The 20,218-nt window shown below is 41.5% G+C and overlaps 1 protein-coding gene across 2 annotated transcripts in view; it reads right to left on the reverse strand.

Annotated features, from left to right (window-relative positions):
• The window catches only part of PRKCQ (protein kinase C theta), a 217,588-nt gene that overhangs the window by 38,209 nt on the left and 159,161 nt on the right, over window positions 1–20,218 (reverse strand). For both annotated transcript variants that reach the window (XM_030321044.1, XM_030321045.1), the window contains exon 13: window positions 778–869. In XM_030321044.1, coding sequence (XP_030176904.1) covers window positions 778–869 — 92 coding nt within the window. The remainder of the gene's footprint in view (window positions 1–777; window positions 870–20,218) is intronic.

Here is a 20,218-nt window from a genome sequence, read left to right on the forward strand (position 1 = left end):
TTCTGTGGGAGCTGGTGGGACCCGTCCATCTTTCAACCCAGCTCAGCCTACACCACTCGAAAGTGCTCATTAGGGGTGAATGAAAGATTACTGAGCACCGGGAAAAGGAAGCTAGTGTGTACCCATATTTTTAAGTGGCCCTAGTGGCACAATTTTCTTTTTTCCTGAGTGTCACGGTTTTATTACTGAGGAAACAGGGCCCACGGGAGGAAGAGAGGCAGGGGGTTGTGTGGGACTCAGCTTCATTTCCACCTGGCAAATGCAGTCTGCCTGGTTTCGAAAAAGGTGAAGATTTATTCTCAGAGAGTAAATACCTCTTCTGGTTTCTTAATTCTCATCCCCCCCCACCCCCGCTTTAGCCAGATGTTTTATGCCTTCACCTTGAGCTTCCCATCAAAGGCCTTAGAGCTTCATCCCCATGACCACCTTTAAGATCTGTGTTTCATTTGACTGCTTCTTTTCAAAGGGCAAATATTTGCTTCTGGGTTTAGATTAATTAGAAGCTTGATGAGCTAAGTGGTTTCTTAAGAGACTAAGTTCTTGATTTCAAAACATGGAGAAATGAAACAAAACAGACTCCAATTTAAGCTTCACAAATGGGGAAAACAGTTGCCTTGTTGGATAGGTCCCCAGGGCGTTACCCTGACCTGAGGTTGTGGCATGCTGAGTGAGGAAACAGGAAAAATGCCACAAGGGAGAAGTATCGATGGGCATCGCAGGTGCTCAGTACCTGACAAGAACAGTGGAAAAACCCCAAACCCTTTAGAGGGCTCTTACGTGGCTCTGGAAAGATCAAACTTGTGGCAACTTTGGATGTGGTACATTAAGTCTCCTCCATTGAGATACTCCATCACAAAAAAGAGGTTTTCCTAGGGAAAAACAAAACAATTCCAAATTTCAGCTTTTAAAAAAATAAGGAAACAAGCGCTACTTTCTGAGTGGATTTAGATTATTTCAGGGGAACCAATTCTATCTTGAGATCACTTATAAAAAGACCAAGATAATTTAGCTGATCTACAGCATTCCGAACACCAAGAAGAAGCTTGGGGCATCTGGGAGGCATATGCGTAACATTTGCTGGGATACTTACATGCTATGATGCAGCTGATGGGGCACGGCATGAGGAAGGGTCCACCCGGACTTGCCCACCCAACAGTGATAGTGTTGGACCCTTAATGGTATACAATGCTGATTGTATACCTGTGGAAATTGATAGTGTGTAGGATGGTAAGGATAACACAAATCAGGTCTCTGACTCCAGGCACAGGGCTTGGAAGCATGCGTTCAACACAACACTTAGTAAGTAGTTCTGAACATACTCTCCAGGTATGGCCCTGTGGTAGGAGTGAGAGTGGGGATGTGCATTCCTGCCTCACCCATCAGATTTGATGAAACACAGTCCTGCCTTCAGCTGACAATTAAGTGTAGCCTTATCTCTTGCCGGTCCTGATTTCACTTGTTGCAAGACCTTGCTGATGAGCTAGCATGTTGCTTCCACCAGAGGACATCATGCGTGTTACTAGAGCTGGCCCCCTTGAATGGCCGCCATCAAAAGTAATGTTGAGTGGTCTTCAGGTTGAAGACCTCTTCAGGTCTACAGGTCTTCAACATTGTAGTGAGAGCATCAGAAGCGGCTACAATTCCAGTGAGCCTGGGCTCCTCCTCCTATGTGAGGCAATGCTTCCTCAATAAGTATATATACGACGCTTTGAGCATCTCAATTCTAGAGAGTCCTCATGAGCCACAGAATTAGTCATCCTTAAAGTGTGAAGACCTTTAGCATGTCTGCTCATGAATTTGCACCCCAAAGCCTCACTTGGGTGATTTTTTAACAGAATTAACCTTTGAGTTTTCATGTGAGACTAACCGAGGCCCTGGGGCAGATGAAATGACGGTGTTCTGGTCTGATAGTGACCTACATTTCCCACACTGAGGCCAGTTCTCCACAGAACTGGGGAAACCAAGTCTTGTGGTAAATATCTCAATAATTTAGGTAAAGATCAGTGTCATCCCGCTTTTTCTAAAGTTGACCACTGATCTAATTTACTGATTTCATGTATCTTTAACTGGAGCCCTTTCCCTTATGGACAGGCCAAAATCTCTAGTGATAGATGTGCCAGCTTAACATTGATACTTAAAATATAGCTTGAGATTAATCATTTATTCAGTCCGCACACATCTGCTTCATCAATAGCACATGTTTCCTTTAGCTCTTATTCTTGTAAGTACCGTGTGGACCACTTCTAATCACCTTTTTTTACCTAAAACTATAATGGTCTGTACGTACACAGTAGTGGAATCTCCTATGTGCTCAAAAGAACGAAAGCTATAAAAGCTGAAAGGCCATTTATAACAGTGCTCAGATGAAGGGTTCTTCTTAAGTGTTAGGATGCTTATAAATCCTTATAAAACTTGAAAATTTGGAATTTATATGTTGTCAGCTAGGACTCGAGGCAAAAGGCCAACCCTAACTTCTACACAACACTGGGCACAGTGGTCCCATCAGTTCTCATGTTTAAGTCAGGTCTGTACCTAGCTATGAAGGGTTGGGGGGTTGAACCTGTGTGGCAAAACACAGACTCTAAGGTACCACAGGGCACAGTCATTGTTTACTCCCTTGGGCATTCCAAGAAGACCACACTACCATAGTGATTATTAATTAAATAGTAATGGAGATTTATAGCATCTTGGATGCCACACTTAATCCCACTAAAAGATCTTATGTCTCCACGATAAATCTTTTAAAACAATCTCTTCTAATTCTCATCTTTATATTAAGCCAGAGGCACTGAAAAAAGCCAATCGATTGCCTTTGGTTATTTATGATGGCATTTTGCTTCAGTTGAAGTGCTTGGTTTGGGTGAATACCAGATAAATGTGGGCTGCTTATAGGGAATAAGGGCAGTCCATGCCTGGAGGTCCAGCTTGGGTGGGCAGGGTGGGGAAACCTGTTATCCTTCTAGAAGGTGCTGCTCTGAGTGTCCTTGCCTTTTTCTAAGGGGTTCTGGATGCTGTTTGGAAGTCCCGGGAAGACATTCATCCAGGGAACTCTTGGGTCTACACTGGGCCCAAGGAGATGGCTCGGTGATGAAGTCGGAATAAACATAACACACACAAACCATGCAGTCCTGGGGTCTGGGTTTCAAGGATCACGTTTTGAAGGATGGATAAATCTTTTAAAATTTGAATCCCAAGCCCCAGTCGTACATACAAACATACATGCATATATGACAGACTCAAACTTTCATAAATGGCAGAAAAATGAGTACTCTGAGCTGAAGGTGACCTGCCACTGACCTGGAACCCTTAAGCACTGCTCTCGAGAAGAAAAGCCTGCCCACTGGAAGGATTCCAGATTGACTCAGGTAGAACCAAACCCAGAAGGACAAGACTCAGGGTAATGGTCAAGACCAGGGCTTTGCCCTTACTGAGAACCAAGTTCGTATTTCTTCTATTTGTGACCATGGAGAAGTTAACCTCCCTTGAGCATTATCTTCTTTATTTGCAAAACAGAGGGATAATATTCCTGTCTCGAGAGGACTGTCATGAGTATTAGATGATACATGTAGAAAACTGACTCAGGGTTCGCATTCAGCATGCCCTTAATAATTGGTAGCTGTTGTCCTAGGAAAACAATTTAAAAGCTAATCAAAAGACCCCAGCAGATCAGAAGAACTAAATAAACGGAGAGAGATTCCATGTTCATGAATAGGAATATAATATTGTCAAGATGTCAATTCTTTCCAACTTATAGGTTTAGTGAAATCCCGGTCAAAATCCTATTGAATTATTTGTGGACCTCTATAAACTGATTCTAACGTTTACACAGAGACAAAAGACCCAGAATAGCCAAAAAAATTTTTGGAAGAACAAAGTTGGAGGTCAGAACTACCCATCTTCAAGACTTACCACAAAGCTATAGTCATCAAGGCAGTGTGGTGTTGACAAAAGAATGGACAGATCAAATGGAACAGAGTTTAGAAACAGACCCTCACAAATACAGTCAACTGATCTTTGAAAAAGAAGCAAAAGCAATAATACAGTGGAACAAAGGTAGTCTCTTCCAGAAATGGTGCTGGACATCTATATGAGTAATTCTGCCTTTAATTTTCATTACATCTTCTGGAAAAAAATTGCATGACGTCAAAAACCAAACTCCAGCAGATCCTTCTCAGCAAAAGGACTCCTCAGAAAAGAGGAAAGCAGAGAGCCAGGTCTCCTCCATCTGTCCTATCTTTTCTGGTCATGAGCTGAGAGAAAACGTGAAGCAGGGTAATGAGGAGCGACAGGGCGGGGGGGGGGGGGCTTATGACCCCCACACACCAGTAAGGACCTCTCTTTACACCGGGAACTACATTAACTAACACACACGATTCTTTTGGCGAGTCAGAACTGAAGTTGTGAGGGTCTGGGGGATAGTGTGCTCCAGTCTGCCCTGGACTTAGACTTTGCCAGCAGTTCCTGGGATAGCAAGCATGGAGTAGAAATTCTGGTCTCTGTGCCACCACTGACTGGCTGGGTGATCAATAGATCATGCCATCCTTGGGCCTCAGTCTCAACCTCAGGGAAACAAGAAGTGCTGATGAAATTCCCCTTCAGTAGCCTCAACACTCCCTGGTTTTCGCCATACATTTAATTTTTTTTCCCTTGGGGAAAAAGATGACATTAATAAACTATTAAGTACATTATAAGATCCATGCGGTGCTTCTCAGGTGATAAATACCTATAAGAGGATGTGATGCTTGCAAAATTCTTCAGAGAGGTCTTTGAAACAATGCATATTTGAAGTAAAATTAGGGACACCTGGGTGGCTCAGTCGGTTGGGCGTCCAACTTCGGCTCAGGTCATGATCTCACGGTTTGTGAGTTGGAGCTCCGTGTCGGGCTCTGTGCTGACAGCTCAGAGCCTGGAGCCTGCTTCAGATTCTGTGTTTCCCTCTCTTTCTGCCCCTCCCCTACTTGCACTCTCTCTCTCCCTCTCTCAAAAATAAACATTAAACATTTTTTTTTAAAAAAAGGATAGAGATGAGCCTTCCTTTAGAACCATCCTCAAAGGAGAGGAAGTGTTATGGCCCACCATGCCACCCCAAGGAAGGTCCTACAATAGGGGTCAGATGGCTTCCTCCCATGTAAGTAGTCTCCTGGTTACGCTCCTAGAACATGGCGATCGGTTGGGGGCAGATACCCCTGTGTCCCAAGGGTCCTGACTGCTTTAACATTTAAATCAATCCCACCAATGGCTGAAGATCAGAATATGTTAGGGCAGAATTTGCCTTAGCACTGTTTTGAGTAGACATCAAATGGCAAGAAAATAACTTTTTGACTGGTCTATTTTGTTTCTGAATCACACGTTTTATTCTCTTAGAACTCAAGCAGGCCTGCTTAAAGAAGAACACTTCTGACTTTGGAAAAGAATAGAAACAAAGGAGTAGAGCCTGACAACCTGTAGAGCTATTGTCCCCAGTTCAATCAGTGAGTTTTTTCATTTTGCCTACGTAGGAGAAAACATAGCGTTTTGTCAAGTAGCTCTGTGGAAAAGCGAAATTTGTAAAAGGAAGGTTGCCTCTCTTAGCTAGTTCCCTGCAGGACGAAACCCATTAAGGTTCTTGGAATCTCTGTTGCTGTTAACTCAAATGGACGGATTTGTAAAGTGAATGTTCCAGTAAGGCCCCGTGTCTATACTATTCGTAGTCTTTACAGTGTGAGTTCTCTGAGCGTCCTTCCATCATCCACTGATTTTATTAATGAAATGATAAAACACTGAGCATATTTCCTGACCTATCCTGTCAGGAACGTAAGTTGAGTTGCGGTTTGACAGTACAAGGACATTGGGGCCACTGGAAGAAGTGACTGACTGAATAGTCCTTAAGAACCTCTGACCAACCAGAAAGTATTTGACATACCATTCAATTACATTTATTTATCAACTTTCCCGATTATAACTATGGCATACAGGCTGTTTGTATGCCAGACCACAGAAACAAGAGTCACAGTTATGTATTGCTTTGCTGTGATTTTCTGACAGCTGAGCACAATAATCAATGCTGATATTCTGTAGATAGATGGGTATTCAATGCTCTGTAGTTTTTTTTTTTTTTTGGTGCTTTAAAAAATGGTACTATTATATTCTTGTAAGATCACTTAAATATTATATATCAACTACTTTCAAAAATTCAAAACAGCCTAGCATTTTTGCGAAGAATTCTGTAGGTGTGTGTACAAAGTCCTGGATATTTTCCAGTTTCCACAAATATGTCATTACTTGGCTGACGGAACATTGTAGTTGGCTCTCCTATGTTCTTACAAAAATATGAGCTCACTGTAGGGAGACTCCAATGTCTAAGTACTTTTGTATTCATTTTCTTTATGAAATATCTATATAAAATTTAGCTGTAACAGTAATTTATACTGATAAAAAGGAAAGGAAGTAAACATTGTACATAAGAATAAAAATATCTAAGTATTTTGCTAATCTAAGAACTAGAAAAAGTCATGAAAAGATTTTTTTTGAATGTTTATTTTTGAGAGAGACAGAGCATGAGCAGGAGAGGGGCCAAGAGAGAAGGAGACACAGAATCTGAAGCAGGCTCCAGGCTCTGAGGCCCAATGCGAGGTTCGAACTCATGAACCCTGAGATCATGGCCTGAACTGAAGTCAAATGCTTAACCGACTGAGCCACTCAGGCACCCCAGAAAAAGTCATTTTTTAGATAATATCTTATGTACTCATTTCAGTGGTATTCAAGGCCAAATTCCTTTAATAATTCTCGTCTAAATTTAAGACCTTGCCTTTGAACCTCTCCCTTAGTGATTCCCATCATTTTTACTTAAGACTCAGCACATGGAGAGTGTAACTCGTGTCAGAAGTAGGGGTGGGGTCCCCTTGGGAGTGTGAACTACCTCAGAAGTTTTCACTTCTACTTATCGTTGCCCTAAAGCAAGGTTCTGGTTGAGAATTACAACCCGTGAGAGCTGCCTTTTTGACATCCTCAGATCTGTGGTCGTGCGGAAATGGGGGCGCTTCCTGTCTGGGAGGGCACAGAGCTGGGGGCAGGGCTGCCCAAGCTGTGTGCTCAGAACACGGCAGGCACAGAGTTTGCATCCGGTGGGTACATGTGTGGGGCACACTGGATGTTGGGCTCACCCGTATAGTTTTACACCCTCTGTCAGTGTGGTCACACCAGCGCTCAATTACTTAGGTGTGCCTACAGTTTAGAAGGCTGGGGAATTCTGAAATCTGGAGTCCTGTATCTATCGCTTTCTTCCATATTGAGCTATAAATTCAAACATCCTGTAACAACAGGCTTATTTCCTTTTTCATTAGGGACACGTCCTCAAAAACAAACAAACAAACAAACCAATAGATAATCATTTGTGTACATTTTATGTCTAAATATGGAGTGGGGAGAGTGGGGGAAAGAGATTGCTCTCTGCAGACCTGCAAACTCGTTCATTAGGGGTTGTTTATATTTCTACTATAAACTCTAATTAGTAAAATTCACTGCCTTTAATAGACCTATTAGTACATTTCAGAAATAATGTGCCTGAATTTCTAGAGATTTGTACCTTGCAACGGGAACTCCGGCTCAGTAGGTGTTTCCTGGCTTCATTGTCCCACAGGGCCTTTTTGCATTAACTAACAAATTATTTTCTTTCATAACAAAGTATAAACAGGACTCCATTTCATGCATTTTAAAATGGTTCCCCCTGATATGATAAGGTCTCTACTGAGAAGCAATGTAGCAGTTAGGCCTATGGACTTCACCACTGAACTGCCTGAATTGGAGCCCTGGGTCCCCTGCTTGGCAGGTGTTTGACCTTTGATGGGTTGCTTGTCCCCTTAGGAGCCCCTCAGTTCCTTTATCTGTAAAATGGGGATGATAACATGGTCTACTTCGTAGGGTTGCTATAAAGGCTAAATGAGCTAAAATACTTAACACACCTACAACCTGGATCGGCACCTGGTGAATGCTCTATAAATGTCAGCTGTTCCTACATTTACAGCTACGGTTACATACATGTCATACATGTATATGTATGATATATGTGAAGATGTATGTTGAGACCTATATTCACAAGTACAAAATAATCTCAGGAACAGGCTGAGTTTTAACATAAAAGACGAGTTAGGAATATATGGTTTTGATGTAGAAATGGCCTACTTTGCTGAAGATTTTAGTCCCCAAATTATTAATACTAGATTTAGTTAATTAAACTAAATTACTTAGTTTCTAAATTAGTTACTAAAAAAAGATGAAAAGGAACATAGAAGTAGAAATTTGAGTACTACCTTTTGAGTGCCTTTGAATATTAGAACTTGGAATGAGTGTCTTCTTTTTATAGTACTTTTACGCATTTTCCAATTTTTAAAGTATGTTTTGGTGTAATTTTATAATTCAGGAACATATTAACGGGATTTAATTATAAGGCAGAGACAAATATGATGTCACTCACATGTAGAACTTAAGAAACAAAACAGATGAACACGGGAAGGGAAGGAAAAATAAGACAAAAACAGAGAGGGAGGCAACCCATAAGAGACTCTTAACTACAGAGAACAAATAGGGTTACTGGAGGGGAGGGGTGTGGGGGATGGGCATTCTGGAGGGCACTTGCTGGGATGAGCACTGGGTGCTATATGTAAGGGATAAATCACCGGGTCCTACTCCTGAAACCAATACTACACTGTATATTAACTAGAATTTAAATAGCTGGGGCCTTGCACTCTGGCCAATGTATCCATTCCAAAGAGGTCTGGAATAAGTCAGAATCACTGAGAGATCAAAAGTAGGATTGTTATCTGTAGCGCTGGTGTGGGAATTTAGGTTAAGCATCTGATGTAAAGCAAGGTGCTGGCTGGTGTAGACCATCCAAGTTGAAAATGGCAGGTGAAACACTTTGATGAAGGAAGGGCCAGGCACAGGGCAGGAGTGTCTTCTGATTACATACTTTTAACATCGCCTCTAATGAAAATGATACAAATAGAGTCATCCTTTCAAAGAAGACCCAAAGTAACTGAAAAGACCTAAAAAGGGAAGCCTCATGAAAATAAAAATCTCTATTCCTAATAGGAAAGAGAGGATTCTAAAATTACAGAGACAGATTTCAAAAAAGTAGTTGTGTAATCCCCACAGGGCTGCTTGCACACACAAATGTCATTTAGAGAAGTGAAGAGTTCTAGAACTGTCAACACATGTCCCTTAAAAATATTGTTTTTAATATTGATATTTTGTGAATAAGTAATTTTTGAGAGAGAGAGAGAGAGAGAGCGAGCGAGCATGAGTGGGGGAGGGGCAGAGCGAGAGTCCCAAGCAGGCTCCAGCTGAGCTGCCCAGGTGCCCCTGTGAATGAATATTCTAGAATTCATGAGGGGGGAATTGCAAAGGTAGACTCAAAAGTTATATTAATATAATGTGCCTTCTATACTGCCTTCTCCTTAAGAATGATCATAATCCCTTTTCAAAAAATTTTTCAGTTTTTAAATTTTTGAGAGAGAGAGAGAGTGCAAGCAGGGGAGAGGAGGGGAGAGAGAGAGAGAGAGAGAGAGAGAGAGAGAGAGAGAGAGAAAGAGAAAAGAGAAAGAGAAAAAGAGAAAGAGAAAGAGAAAAAGAGAAAGAGAAAAAGAGAAAGAGAAAAAGAGAAAGAGAAAAAGAGAAAGAGAAAAAAGAGAAAGAGAAAAAGAGAAAGAGAAAAAGAGAAAGAGAAAAAGAGAAAGAGAAAAAGAGAAAGAGAAAGAAAGAAACTCAAGCAGGCTCCACACTCAGCAAGGAGCCTGATGCGGGGCACGAGCGTGATGCGGGGCACGACCCTGGGATCATGACCTGAGCCAAAATTAAGGGTCAGTCACTCCATCAACGGAGCCACCAGGTGCCCGGATTAAAAATCCTTTTTACTAAGAGAATGAAAATAAAGAGCCTGGGACATTATTTAGTGCTAACTGCTATTCAATATAGTCAAACACTGAATAAATAAGAGAACAGTTGCCAAATGTGCACATGTTATTGGATGCATGTGGACTTAATGGCACTAAAGACATTCATAATCTTATCAAACCAGGAGCAATTTTGGAAAAAAAACTTGGCAAGTAGGCAAATATCATGCAAATGAGGTCAGGAATATAGACTCCATCTCTGGAAAAAGGAGGAAACAATCCTAGCTTTCTGTCCTCCAAAGGCTAGTAAGTTAATGTCACAAATCATATATGGAGAAGACCTGCATGGTCTGAAGAAATAAGACTGGAATATTAGAAAGTAGTGCCTCTTTCAGAGTATCCTATGTGAAGCATATTTAATAAATGCTGTAATATCCAATATTATAGGATAAGACAGAAATTGGAGAGTAGAGTTAGACTCTTTGGGATCTACCCTGAGCCAGTGGAAAGGGTGGGAGGTGCACCCTGGAGAACAAAGAACATCTCGTCCAAACTAAAATGAAAAAATACACCTATTTAGCTCTGTGCCTGGGATAGTGTAAGAATGGATTACATATTAACCTTTCCTGTGTAAAGCATTAATCTGTGTTATAGTCAGAGCAAGGCTGGCCCCAACATCTGCAAAGTCTAGAGCAAGAGTACCAATGGATGCCAATGCCATATGTAAAAACATTTAATGTGACAAATCAACCATGCCCACTATTGCATTAAATATATTCTATGTTCCTATATATTCATATGTACAGAGTGCTAGACAGCTCCCCCTCTGTTGCTTGGTTCCAAGATTGAGATCACGCAAAGGATACTTCCCTAATGAGTTGTGAGTTGGATTTGGTGTTTAGGCACCTTGAAATCTCAATTTTTTCTAATAATTTTGGATAGATGATAGGATTTAGAAAAGAGCATTGATGTGATCAGCTAGGCTGATCTTTGGATCTCCATTTCTTTTTAAAAAATTTTTTTAAATGCTTATTTATTTTTGACAGGGAGACAGAGCATGAGCAGGGGAAGGGCAGAGAGAGAGGGGACACAGAATCTGAAGCAGGCTCCAGGCTCTGAGCTGTCAGCACACAGCCCGACACGGGGCTCAAACTCACAGACCGTGAGATCATGACCTGAGCCGAAGTAGGACGCTCAACTGACTGAGCCACCCGGGCACCCCATTGATCTCCATTTCTTTAGCTGCAATATGAGGGAAGCTGTTGACCCCCAAAATCGCAACAGCTCCTTCCTACACTTAAACTTCTAAAAATTTATCTAGATAAAATTAACACACAATATTCGTTTCAGGTGTACGACACAGTGATTCAGCACTTGTACACATTGTGAAATGGTCACCTAAGTAGAATTACCATCTGTCACTTTATAATACGCTATCATAGACTGCGTTCTCCATACTGTACATTACATCCCCATGACTTATCCATTTCATAGCTAGAAGTTTGTAGTTCTTCATCTCCTTTGCCCATTTCACCCTGCTAATCCCCCTCCCCTCTGTCAACTGTCAATCTAGTCTCTGTATCCATGAGTCTGGGTTTTGTATTGTTTTTGGTTTTTAGACTCCACGTAAAAGTGAAATCATGTGGTATTGGTCTTTCTCTAATTATTTTACTTGGCATAATACATTCAAGGTCCAAACATGTTGTAAATATCAAGGTTTCATTCTTTTTTTTTTTTTTTATAGCTGAGTAGTAGTTCATTACACACACACACACACCCCACACATACATATACACATCTTCTTTATCCACTCAGCCATTGATGGTCACTTAGGTTATTTCCATATCTTGACTATTATATCTTTTCAAATGAATGTTTTCATTTTCTTTGGATAAATAGCCAGAAGTGACTGGATCCTATGGCAGTGTGATTTTTACATTTGTGAGGAACCACCATACTGTTTGCCATAATGGCCACACCATTTACATTCCTACCAATAGTACACAAGGGTTCCCCTTTCTCCACATCCTTGCCAACTCTTATTGTTTCTTGACTTTTTGACTTTAGCCATTCTGACAGGTGTTAGGTTCTAGCTCATTGTGGTTTTGATTTGCATTTCCCTGATGATGAGTGATGTTGAGCAGCTTTTCATGGGTCTGTTGGCCATCTGTATTTCTTTCTTTCTTTTTAAATGTTTGCTTGTTTTGAGGGAGAGCATGAGTAGGGAAGGGGCAGAGGGGGTGGGGGGAGATAGGAAATCCCAAGCAGGCTCCATGCTGCCGGTGCTGAGCCCAATGCAGGGCTTGAACCCTTGAACTGTGAGATCATGACCTGAGCCTAAACCAAGAGTTGGATGCTTAACTGACTGAGCCACCCATGCACCCCATCTGTATTTCTGAATTGAAGAAATGTCTTTTCATGTCTTCTGCCCATTTTTAAAATCAGGTTGTTTTTTGGATATTGAGTTGTATCAGTTCTTTATATATTTTGAATGCTATTCCTTTATCAGTTATCATTTGTAAACATCTTCTCCCATCAGTAGAACCCCTTCAGTAGGTTGCCTTATCTTTTTGTTCATGGTTCCTTTCTGTGAAAAAGGTCTTTAGTTTGAGGGAGTCTCATTTATTTTTGTACTTGTTCCCTCATCTGAGGAGACAGATCTAAACAAATATCACTCAGACTAATGTCTAAGGGCTTACTGCCTATGTTTTCTTCTAGGAGTTTTGTAGTTTAACTTACATTTAAGACTTTATTTTGAGCTTATTTTTGTGTATGGTGTAAGAAAGTGGTCTGGTTTCATTCTTTTGCATGTAGCTGTCCAGTTGTCCCAACACCATGTAATGAAGAAACTCTTTTCTCCATTGTATATTCTAGGTTCCTTTGTCAAAGATTGACTGTAAAAGCATGGGTTTATTCCTGTATTCTTTATTTTTTATTCTCTTCTCTTATGTGTGTGTTGTGCCAATATCATTCTGTTTTGATGACTATGACTTTGTAGTATAGCTTGAATTTAAGGAGCATGATCACACAAGCTCTGTTGTTCTTTCTCCAAGATGTTTTGGCCTTTGGGTTCTTCTGTGATTCCCTACAAAAATTAAAAGTTTTGTTGTTGTTCTGTGGAAAATGCCATTGGTAGTTTGGTAGGAATTGCACTGAATCTGTAGATTGCTTTGGGTAGTATGAATACTTTAACAGTATTAATTCTTTCAACCCGTAAGTACTGAATACATTTCTATTTATTTGTGTCATCTTCAATTTCTTTCATCAATGTCTTATATTAGTCATAGTACAGGTCTTTTACTTTCTTGGCTAAATTTATTCCTAGGTATTTTATTCTTATCAATGCAATTGTAAATGGAATTGTTGCCTTAATTCCCCTTTCCACAACTTCATTATTGGTGTATAGAAATCAACAGATTTCTGTATATTAAATTTTTATATCCTACAGCTTTACATGAATTAATTACTTCTAGTAGTTTTCTGGTGGAGTTTTTAGGGTTTTTTGTATGTATAGTATCATGTTATCTGAAAATAGTTTTACTTCTTTTCCAACTTGAATGCCTTTAACATCTTTTCCTTGTCCGATTGTTGTGACTAGGGCTTCCAATATGAGGTTAAATGAAAGTGACGAAAGAGGACACTGTTGTCTTTTTCCCAGTCTCGGAGTAAAAACTTTCAACTTTTCACTGTTGAATATGATGCTAGCTGTGGGTTTGTCATACATAACCTTTGTTATATTACGTGCCCTCTGTAACCACTTGGTTGAGTGTTTTAATCATAAACGGATGTTGAAAATTATCAGATTCTCTTTCCGTATTGAGTGATATTATTATCCTTTTTGTTAATGTTGATTAATTTGTGGATGTTAACCATCCTGCGTCTCTGGAATAAATCCCACTTTATCATGGTGTATGATTTTTAAAAATGTATTCTTGAATTCAGTTTGCTAATATTTTGCTGAGAATTTTTGCATCAATGTTCATCAGGGACATAGCCTGTACTTTTCGCTCTTTCATTCTTTTTTAACGATTTATTGTCAAATTGGTTTCCATAAAACACCCAGTGCTCATCCCAACAGGTGCCCTTCCCTTCTTTCACTCTCCCACCCACTTTCCCCTCTCCCCCCACCCCCATCAACCCTCAGTTTATTCTCAGTATTTAAGAGTCTCTTATGGTTTGCCTCCTTCCCTCTCTGTAACTATGTAATTTTGTTTTTTGTGGTGTCTTTGGTTTGGAATGGGGGTAATTCTGGCCTCATAAAATGTGTTTGGAAGTGTTCCTTCCTCTTCAGTTTTTTGGAACGGTTAGAAAAACATAGGTATTAACTCTTCTTGAAATGTTAAAGAGCCTGATGCAGGGCTTAAACCCACAAACCGTGAGATCATGACCTGAGCTGAAACCAAGAGCCGGATGCTTAACCCACTGAACCACGCAGGTGCCTCCATTTGTATTTCTGAATTGAAGAAATGTCTATTCAGGTGCTCTGCCCATTTCTAATCAGGACTGATCATGGATTTTAGCCATCTGATCACGGACTTGTGTTTGAATCAGTAATACGAAAGATCCTATTTCATTACTTGTCATCAGTCCGATCAGATGTTAGTTCTTGATTCAGTCTCAGAAGATTGTCTGTTTCTAGGAATTTTTCCATTTCTTCTAGGTTGTCCCATTTGTTGGCATATGGTGATTGGTAGTAGTCTTTTATGATCCTTTGTATTTCTGTGGTGTTGGTAACTTCTCTTTCATTTCTGATTTATTTGGGCCCTCTTTTTTCTTGTAGCTGGCCAAAAGTTTATCAATTTTATCTACCTTTTCAAAGAACTAGTTCTCAGTTTCATTGATATTTTTTTTTTGGTCTTTATTTCATTATTTCTGCTGTAAGCTTTAGTATTTCCTTCCACTAACCCTGGGCTTTGTTTGTTCTTCTTCTTCAGGTTCTGTTAGGTGTCAGGTTTTATTGTTTGAGATTTTTCTTTCCTCTTGAGGTGGTCCCATATTGTTATCAACTTCCCTCTTAGAACTGCCTTAGGGGTGTCCCATGTATTTCGAACTGTTGTGTCCCACTTTCATTATCTCCAGGTATTTTAAAATTTCTTCTTTGATTCCTTCATTGCCCCATTGTTTAGAAGCATGTTTAGCCTCTACGTGTTCATGTTTTTTCCAGTTTTCTTCTTGTAATTGAGTTTTAGTTCCATACGATTGTGGTCAGGAAAGAAGTTTGGTATGACTTCAGTCATCTTAAATTTGTTAAATCTTATTTTGTGGCCTCAAACATGTGATCTTGGCTAGAAAATGTTCCATGTGCACTTGAAAAGAATGCATATTCCCCTGTTTTGGGGTGGGGTGTTCTGGATATATCTACCAAGTCCATCTGGTCTAACGTGTTAAGGCCAAAGCTTCCTTATTCAGAAAGGCAGTGGGAGATGCCTTGGTTGTACATGACTGTGGGCTTCAGTAACGCAGCAGGAGAGTGCCTTGTCTGTGCACGTGTGCTGGCTTTTGGCAGGTTGTGGGAGAACACTGTGACCGCTGGCATTCAAGGCAGCAGGGGAGTTTTACAACTGCCTGCACCTGCAGACTTTAGCTAGAGAGCAGGAGAACTCCATGACCATTTGCACAGTCCTGCGCCAGGCAGGGAGCAAAGGACAGCCGCAACCATCTGCACGTTCCAGCCTCAGCATGTACTGTGACTGCTCGCGGCAACCTGTTCCAACAGGTGGTGGAAGGGGGCCATGTTAGAGTCTGCCTGCCCTTGCTAATGGGCCATGTGGAGAGTGCGATAGTGGCCTCTACCAGTGCCTCCATCTGCCCGGAGGGTCACAGCTGTCCTCTACTCCTCCAGTTGATGTCCCCAAATCAGCAAATGAATCTGTCCCACATATAGTCTAGGCATTTTTCAAACTGTTGTTTTCCCACTGGATCTTGAGGTGAGTGAGACTGTGTGTGAGCCCTCCAAGAGGGGAGTCTTGGTTTCCCATAGCACTTTGGGACCCTGGCTATCAGCCCTGTTGGTTTTCCAAGCCCGATGTTCTGGGGGTTCTTCTCTCCAGTGTAGATTCCAGGGACTACTGTGTCTGATGTGGGACGCCAATTCCTTGCTCCTTTGTGAGAAGTACCTATCTGGTGAGATCCCTCCCTATTATGTGTTGCTGAACTGAGGGTGAGGTTTCTGCAAGACTGTATCTCAACATGGTCCTTTTATCCTTTGCTGTGGAAAGCAATTCATCTAGTTTTCAGATCTCCTGCAGAGGGAAATGAGCCATATGTAACTGTGGATTTGGTCTGTCCATAGAAGAACACGAATTCAAGATCTTCATATAATGCCATCTTAGACTCCTTCCCTAATGCCTTATCTATGGAGGCTGCCATTGTAAGAAAAAGAAATGAGTATAGCAAATCAAGTTAGTGGCTATAAGCAACCAAGATATCCCCCAGTGGGTGAATGTATCAACAAGCTGTGGTATATCCAGACAATGGAATATAATTCAGCAATGAAATAAGCTGGAAAGTCATGCATTTAAAGTTCCTCCATGGCTTTTCATATCACTGAGTGCCAGGAGCCAGTATGAAAAGTCATCCGTACTGAATGATTCCAACTACGTGACATTTTGCAAAAGGCGAAACTCATGGAGACAGTAAAGAGATCAGTGGTTGCCAGGGGTGGAGGTAAGGGAGGAAAGAATATGCAGGGTACAGAGGATTTTTTAGGGCAGTGAAATGGCTCCGACTGATACCATAATAGGGGGATACATGTCATAGATTTATCAGAATCTATATGATATTCAATACAAGAAGTAATCCTAATGTAAAGTATGGACTTCAGTGAATAATGTATCAATATTGATTCTTCAGCTGTAACAAATGTACCACCGCAGAAACTCTGGGGGGCTGGCAGGGAGGAAGGGGGACTATCTACTTTCCACTCAGTTTTTCTGTAAACCTAAATCTGCTCTAAAAATTAGTCTATTAATTAAAAAAAAAAACTAGTAGTTCTAGGCTAGCCATACAAAGTGATGCTAATATAGGACTAGAAAAAAACATGTTTAAGATTCTTCCTCATGTGGAATTCATACAAAGATTGATAAAATAATGACAGAAGAATATGGGGACTAGTAAAGCTCTACTAAATTCTTATAATGTTTATGTGTCCTATACAGGTAGAAATTTACACAAACAAGGTAGCATTTGGGTTCTATGTGAAATCTTCCTTGAAAATATGTCCAGAAACATTTATATTTACTTTCCACTTTTATATTTATACTTATATTTACACTTAGTATATGTGCTGCCGAAGCGAGCACTATTTATATTTACACTTAATCAAAATATTTGTAACTGCTCTTCTAGAAAAAAATGTAATAGTTTCCTGCAGAATTACTGCTTGTGTCTCTTAGCCTATGGAACACTCAGGCTTTCTAAGAGCTCATTCACATTCTGGATAAATGCAAATCCTTGTGGATATAGAATGCATGTGGATGGATTTCGACTTCTTTGTCCAAAGGCTGTTTTCACCTGGCCACCTCCCATCCTGCACCTTCTCCTCAAACTCTGGCTCTGATGATACCTCGCAGTTCATGCTCTGTCTTGTAGGACTCCTTATCGCTGCCCTCACTGTGGATTTTATGGGCCTTTCGATGTCTCTGTACTGTTCATTCCTGTCCCTGTCGTGTCCAGTCTGAGACACCTTCCTTCTTTACCATAGTGACACAACCATGATGTGCACTCTCGAATGTTCTCTCCTGCCTCCCGTGCTCACTTCGTCACTCAGAAGTGCCCCTCTCTGTACCAGAGTTTGCTCTACGCCCTACCCTAAGCTTTGCATTTTCTAAAATCTTCCCCCACCCTGAATTTCTCCCTTTTGTCTGGCTTCTTCCTCCATCTCAAGGGTTCTCTGCTAACCCTAGAGCCCTGTGATCACACAAACTTCCATTTTCAGAAACGTGCTTTCTGGAAGACTCAGATATAACCCCTGAGTCTACCCACCCGCCACTCACTCAAGACTCTGTAACCTGACCTAGGCCTTCATCCTTCTGTGCGATGCCTCTTTCTGTTCTTCCTGAACAACCAGGCAGCACCCCCCACCACTCGGTATACACAGTCCCCTCTTTCTTGAAAGCCTTCCCTCTCCATTAATTCTACTCCTCTGATCCTCCCCTCCCCTTCCTGAGGGGTCTTTCTCTGTCACTTACCTTTGCTCCTGCACTTCTTAAAGAGGCGGACAGTGCTTTGCTTTGGTACTTGAACCTCCTCAGTGGGTTGATTACAACTCACATACATTCCTATACTTTCAACTACTGCCTGTTTGCAAAGAGTCCCACACTTCTCCCTTCCTCAGTGTGTGTGTGTAATCTCCTCAAATGCAAAGTGGCCTTTAGTTTTGTTAAAAAAGAGACAGAAGACCCAAAATGGAGTCACTTTTTCTGAGCCCATGCGAGCAAACCAAAACTTAATATCTAGCCTCACTGCAGGGTCGGCCTCTCTCGGGAATGTGACTTCTAACCAGTGAACCTGGAATTACCCGGCCATGCCTTGTGAGGTAATCTGCCTGATAGATCCTTGTCCTTCCTCCAAGGGAAAGTGACTTGCCTGAAACAGTATACTTCCTTTGTCTGGTCTCCTGCCTGCCTGTAACGGGCCTCCATTTCACACAGCTCTTCAGAGCTCCTTCCTATTTGCTAGACGGGACGCTGCCTAATTCGTGAATCCCTGGGTAAAACCGGTTTGATCTTTAGATGTGTTCAGTTGAATCTTTAACAGATTTGGTGGCAGCGATGGGATCCAAAGCAAACTTCCGGCAGCATTCAGACACAAGAAACACAGGTGTGGTACCCCTGAACTCTTTGGCGTCCCCCTCCCCTGCCCACTTTTGGAGGGCCCTGGGTAAGCTTCTCCCAGCTCTGCTCTCCTAACAGGGATGTTACCTGTTTGAATGCTCACCACATAACGCAAAGGCTTCCATGCTGGGATAAAATCTCTGTGCAGGGAGGTGCACTATAAAAACACCACACGACCCCTACCCAGCAGCAGCACGTGCCTCTTAGGTGTTAGTGTGGTGCCAAGAGACCCAAAGGCTCACTTGAAAAACAACAGCAAAAAAGATTCTTGAATTCTAAAAAGTTAAGCATGCTACCTCTTATGGTCCTGGAAGCTATAAATATCGACAAAAATGACAAAATCTTGGGGCGCCTGGGTGGCGCAGTCGGTTAAGCGTCCGACTTCAGCCAGGTCACGATCTAGCGGTCCGTGAGTTCGAGCCCCGCGTCAGGCTCTGGGCTGATGGCTCAGAGCCTGGAGCCTGTTTCCGATTCTGTGTCTCCCTCTCTCTCTGCCCCTCTCCCGTTCATGCTCTGTCTCTCTCTGTCCCAAAAATAAATAAACGTTGAAAAAAAAAAATGACAAAATCTTACACAAGACAACCTAGAATTACAATGGCGACCATTATGGGAAGCATTGCAATTTGTCAAGACAGTTCATTTAAGAAGTGCACTTGAAAGAAAGAACTCCCCGATTCAACAGAATGGAATACCTATTTTCATTTATATGCAGAACCTTCCCAAAGGCCTCAAGATTCCAAAATTGCTTTTTAAAAAAATTATTGCAAAAGGCTAATGAAAAAGACACAAGGGGTGCCAGAAATTAAAAAAAAAAAAAGATAATAAAACTGATAGGACTCCCCTGACCTCTTTTGCCTGGGTATTCATGGTCCTTAGTTTGAACTGCTTGTTCACTCTGAAGAGACTATTAAATAGTTACTTGGGTTTTTCTAAACATATTTATTTTGAGAGAGAAAAAGTACGCATGAGCTGGGGAGAGGCAGAGAGGGAGAGAATCCCAAGCAGGCTCCACACTGTTGGCACAGAGCCCGACATGGGGCTCGAACTCGTGAACTGTCAGATCATGACCTGAGCCAAAGTCAAGAGTCAGATGCTTAGCTGACTGAGCCACTCAGGTGCCCCTAAACAGTTACTTTTTAAAATAGAGCTACCCAAGGTGGTAAGAAACCTTCCTCAGGTGTCTTTCATTCCTTGGTCAAAACTGGAATGTCCATAGATAAAGGATTTCCTAAACCCGGGGAGGGTACCCAAAAGTTTCTGAACAATCTAGAGTCATCAGGTCGGGCTTCCAGATCTTTATCCGCTTATGCACATGCTGGTCGGAAAAAGTGGATCCAAGAAGCAGGATCATGTGACCCAAGGATGATATCCAAGATGGTCACCTTTCAATATGGTCCCTTCATGGACCAGAAAAAGCTGGCAGGGTAGCAACTGATGTCTTAAAAGTCATTCTTGGAATCTTCCAGGCCCACGTTGATTGGTCTATCATTCAAACATGCAAACAAACCAAAGAGG

Source organism: Lynx canadensis, chromosome B4, assembly GCF_007474595.2.
Source record: "Lynx canadensis isolate LIC74 chromosome B4, mLynCan4.pri.v2, whole genome shotgun sequence".
Classification (NCBI taxonomy): domain Eukaryota; kingdom Metazoa; phylum Chordata; class Mammalia; order Carnivora; family Felidae; genus Lynx; species Lynx canadensis.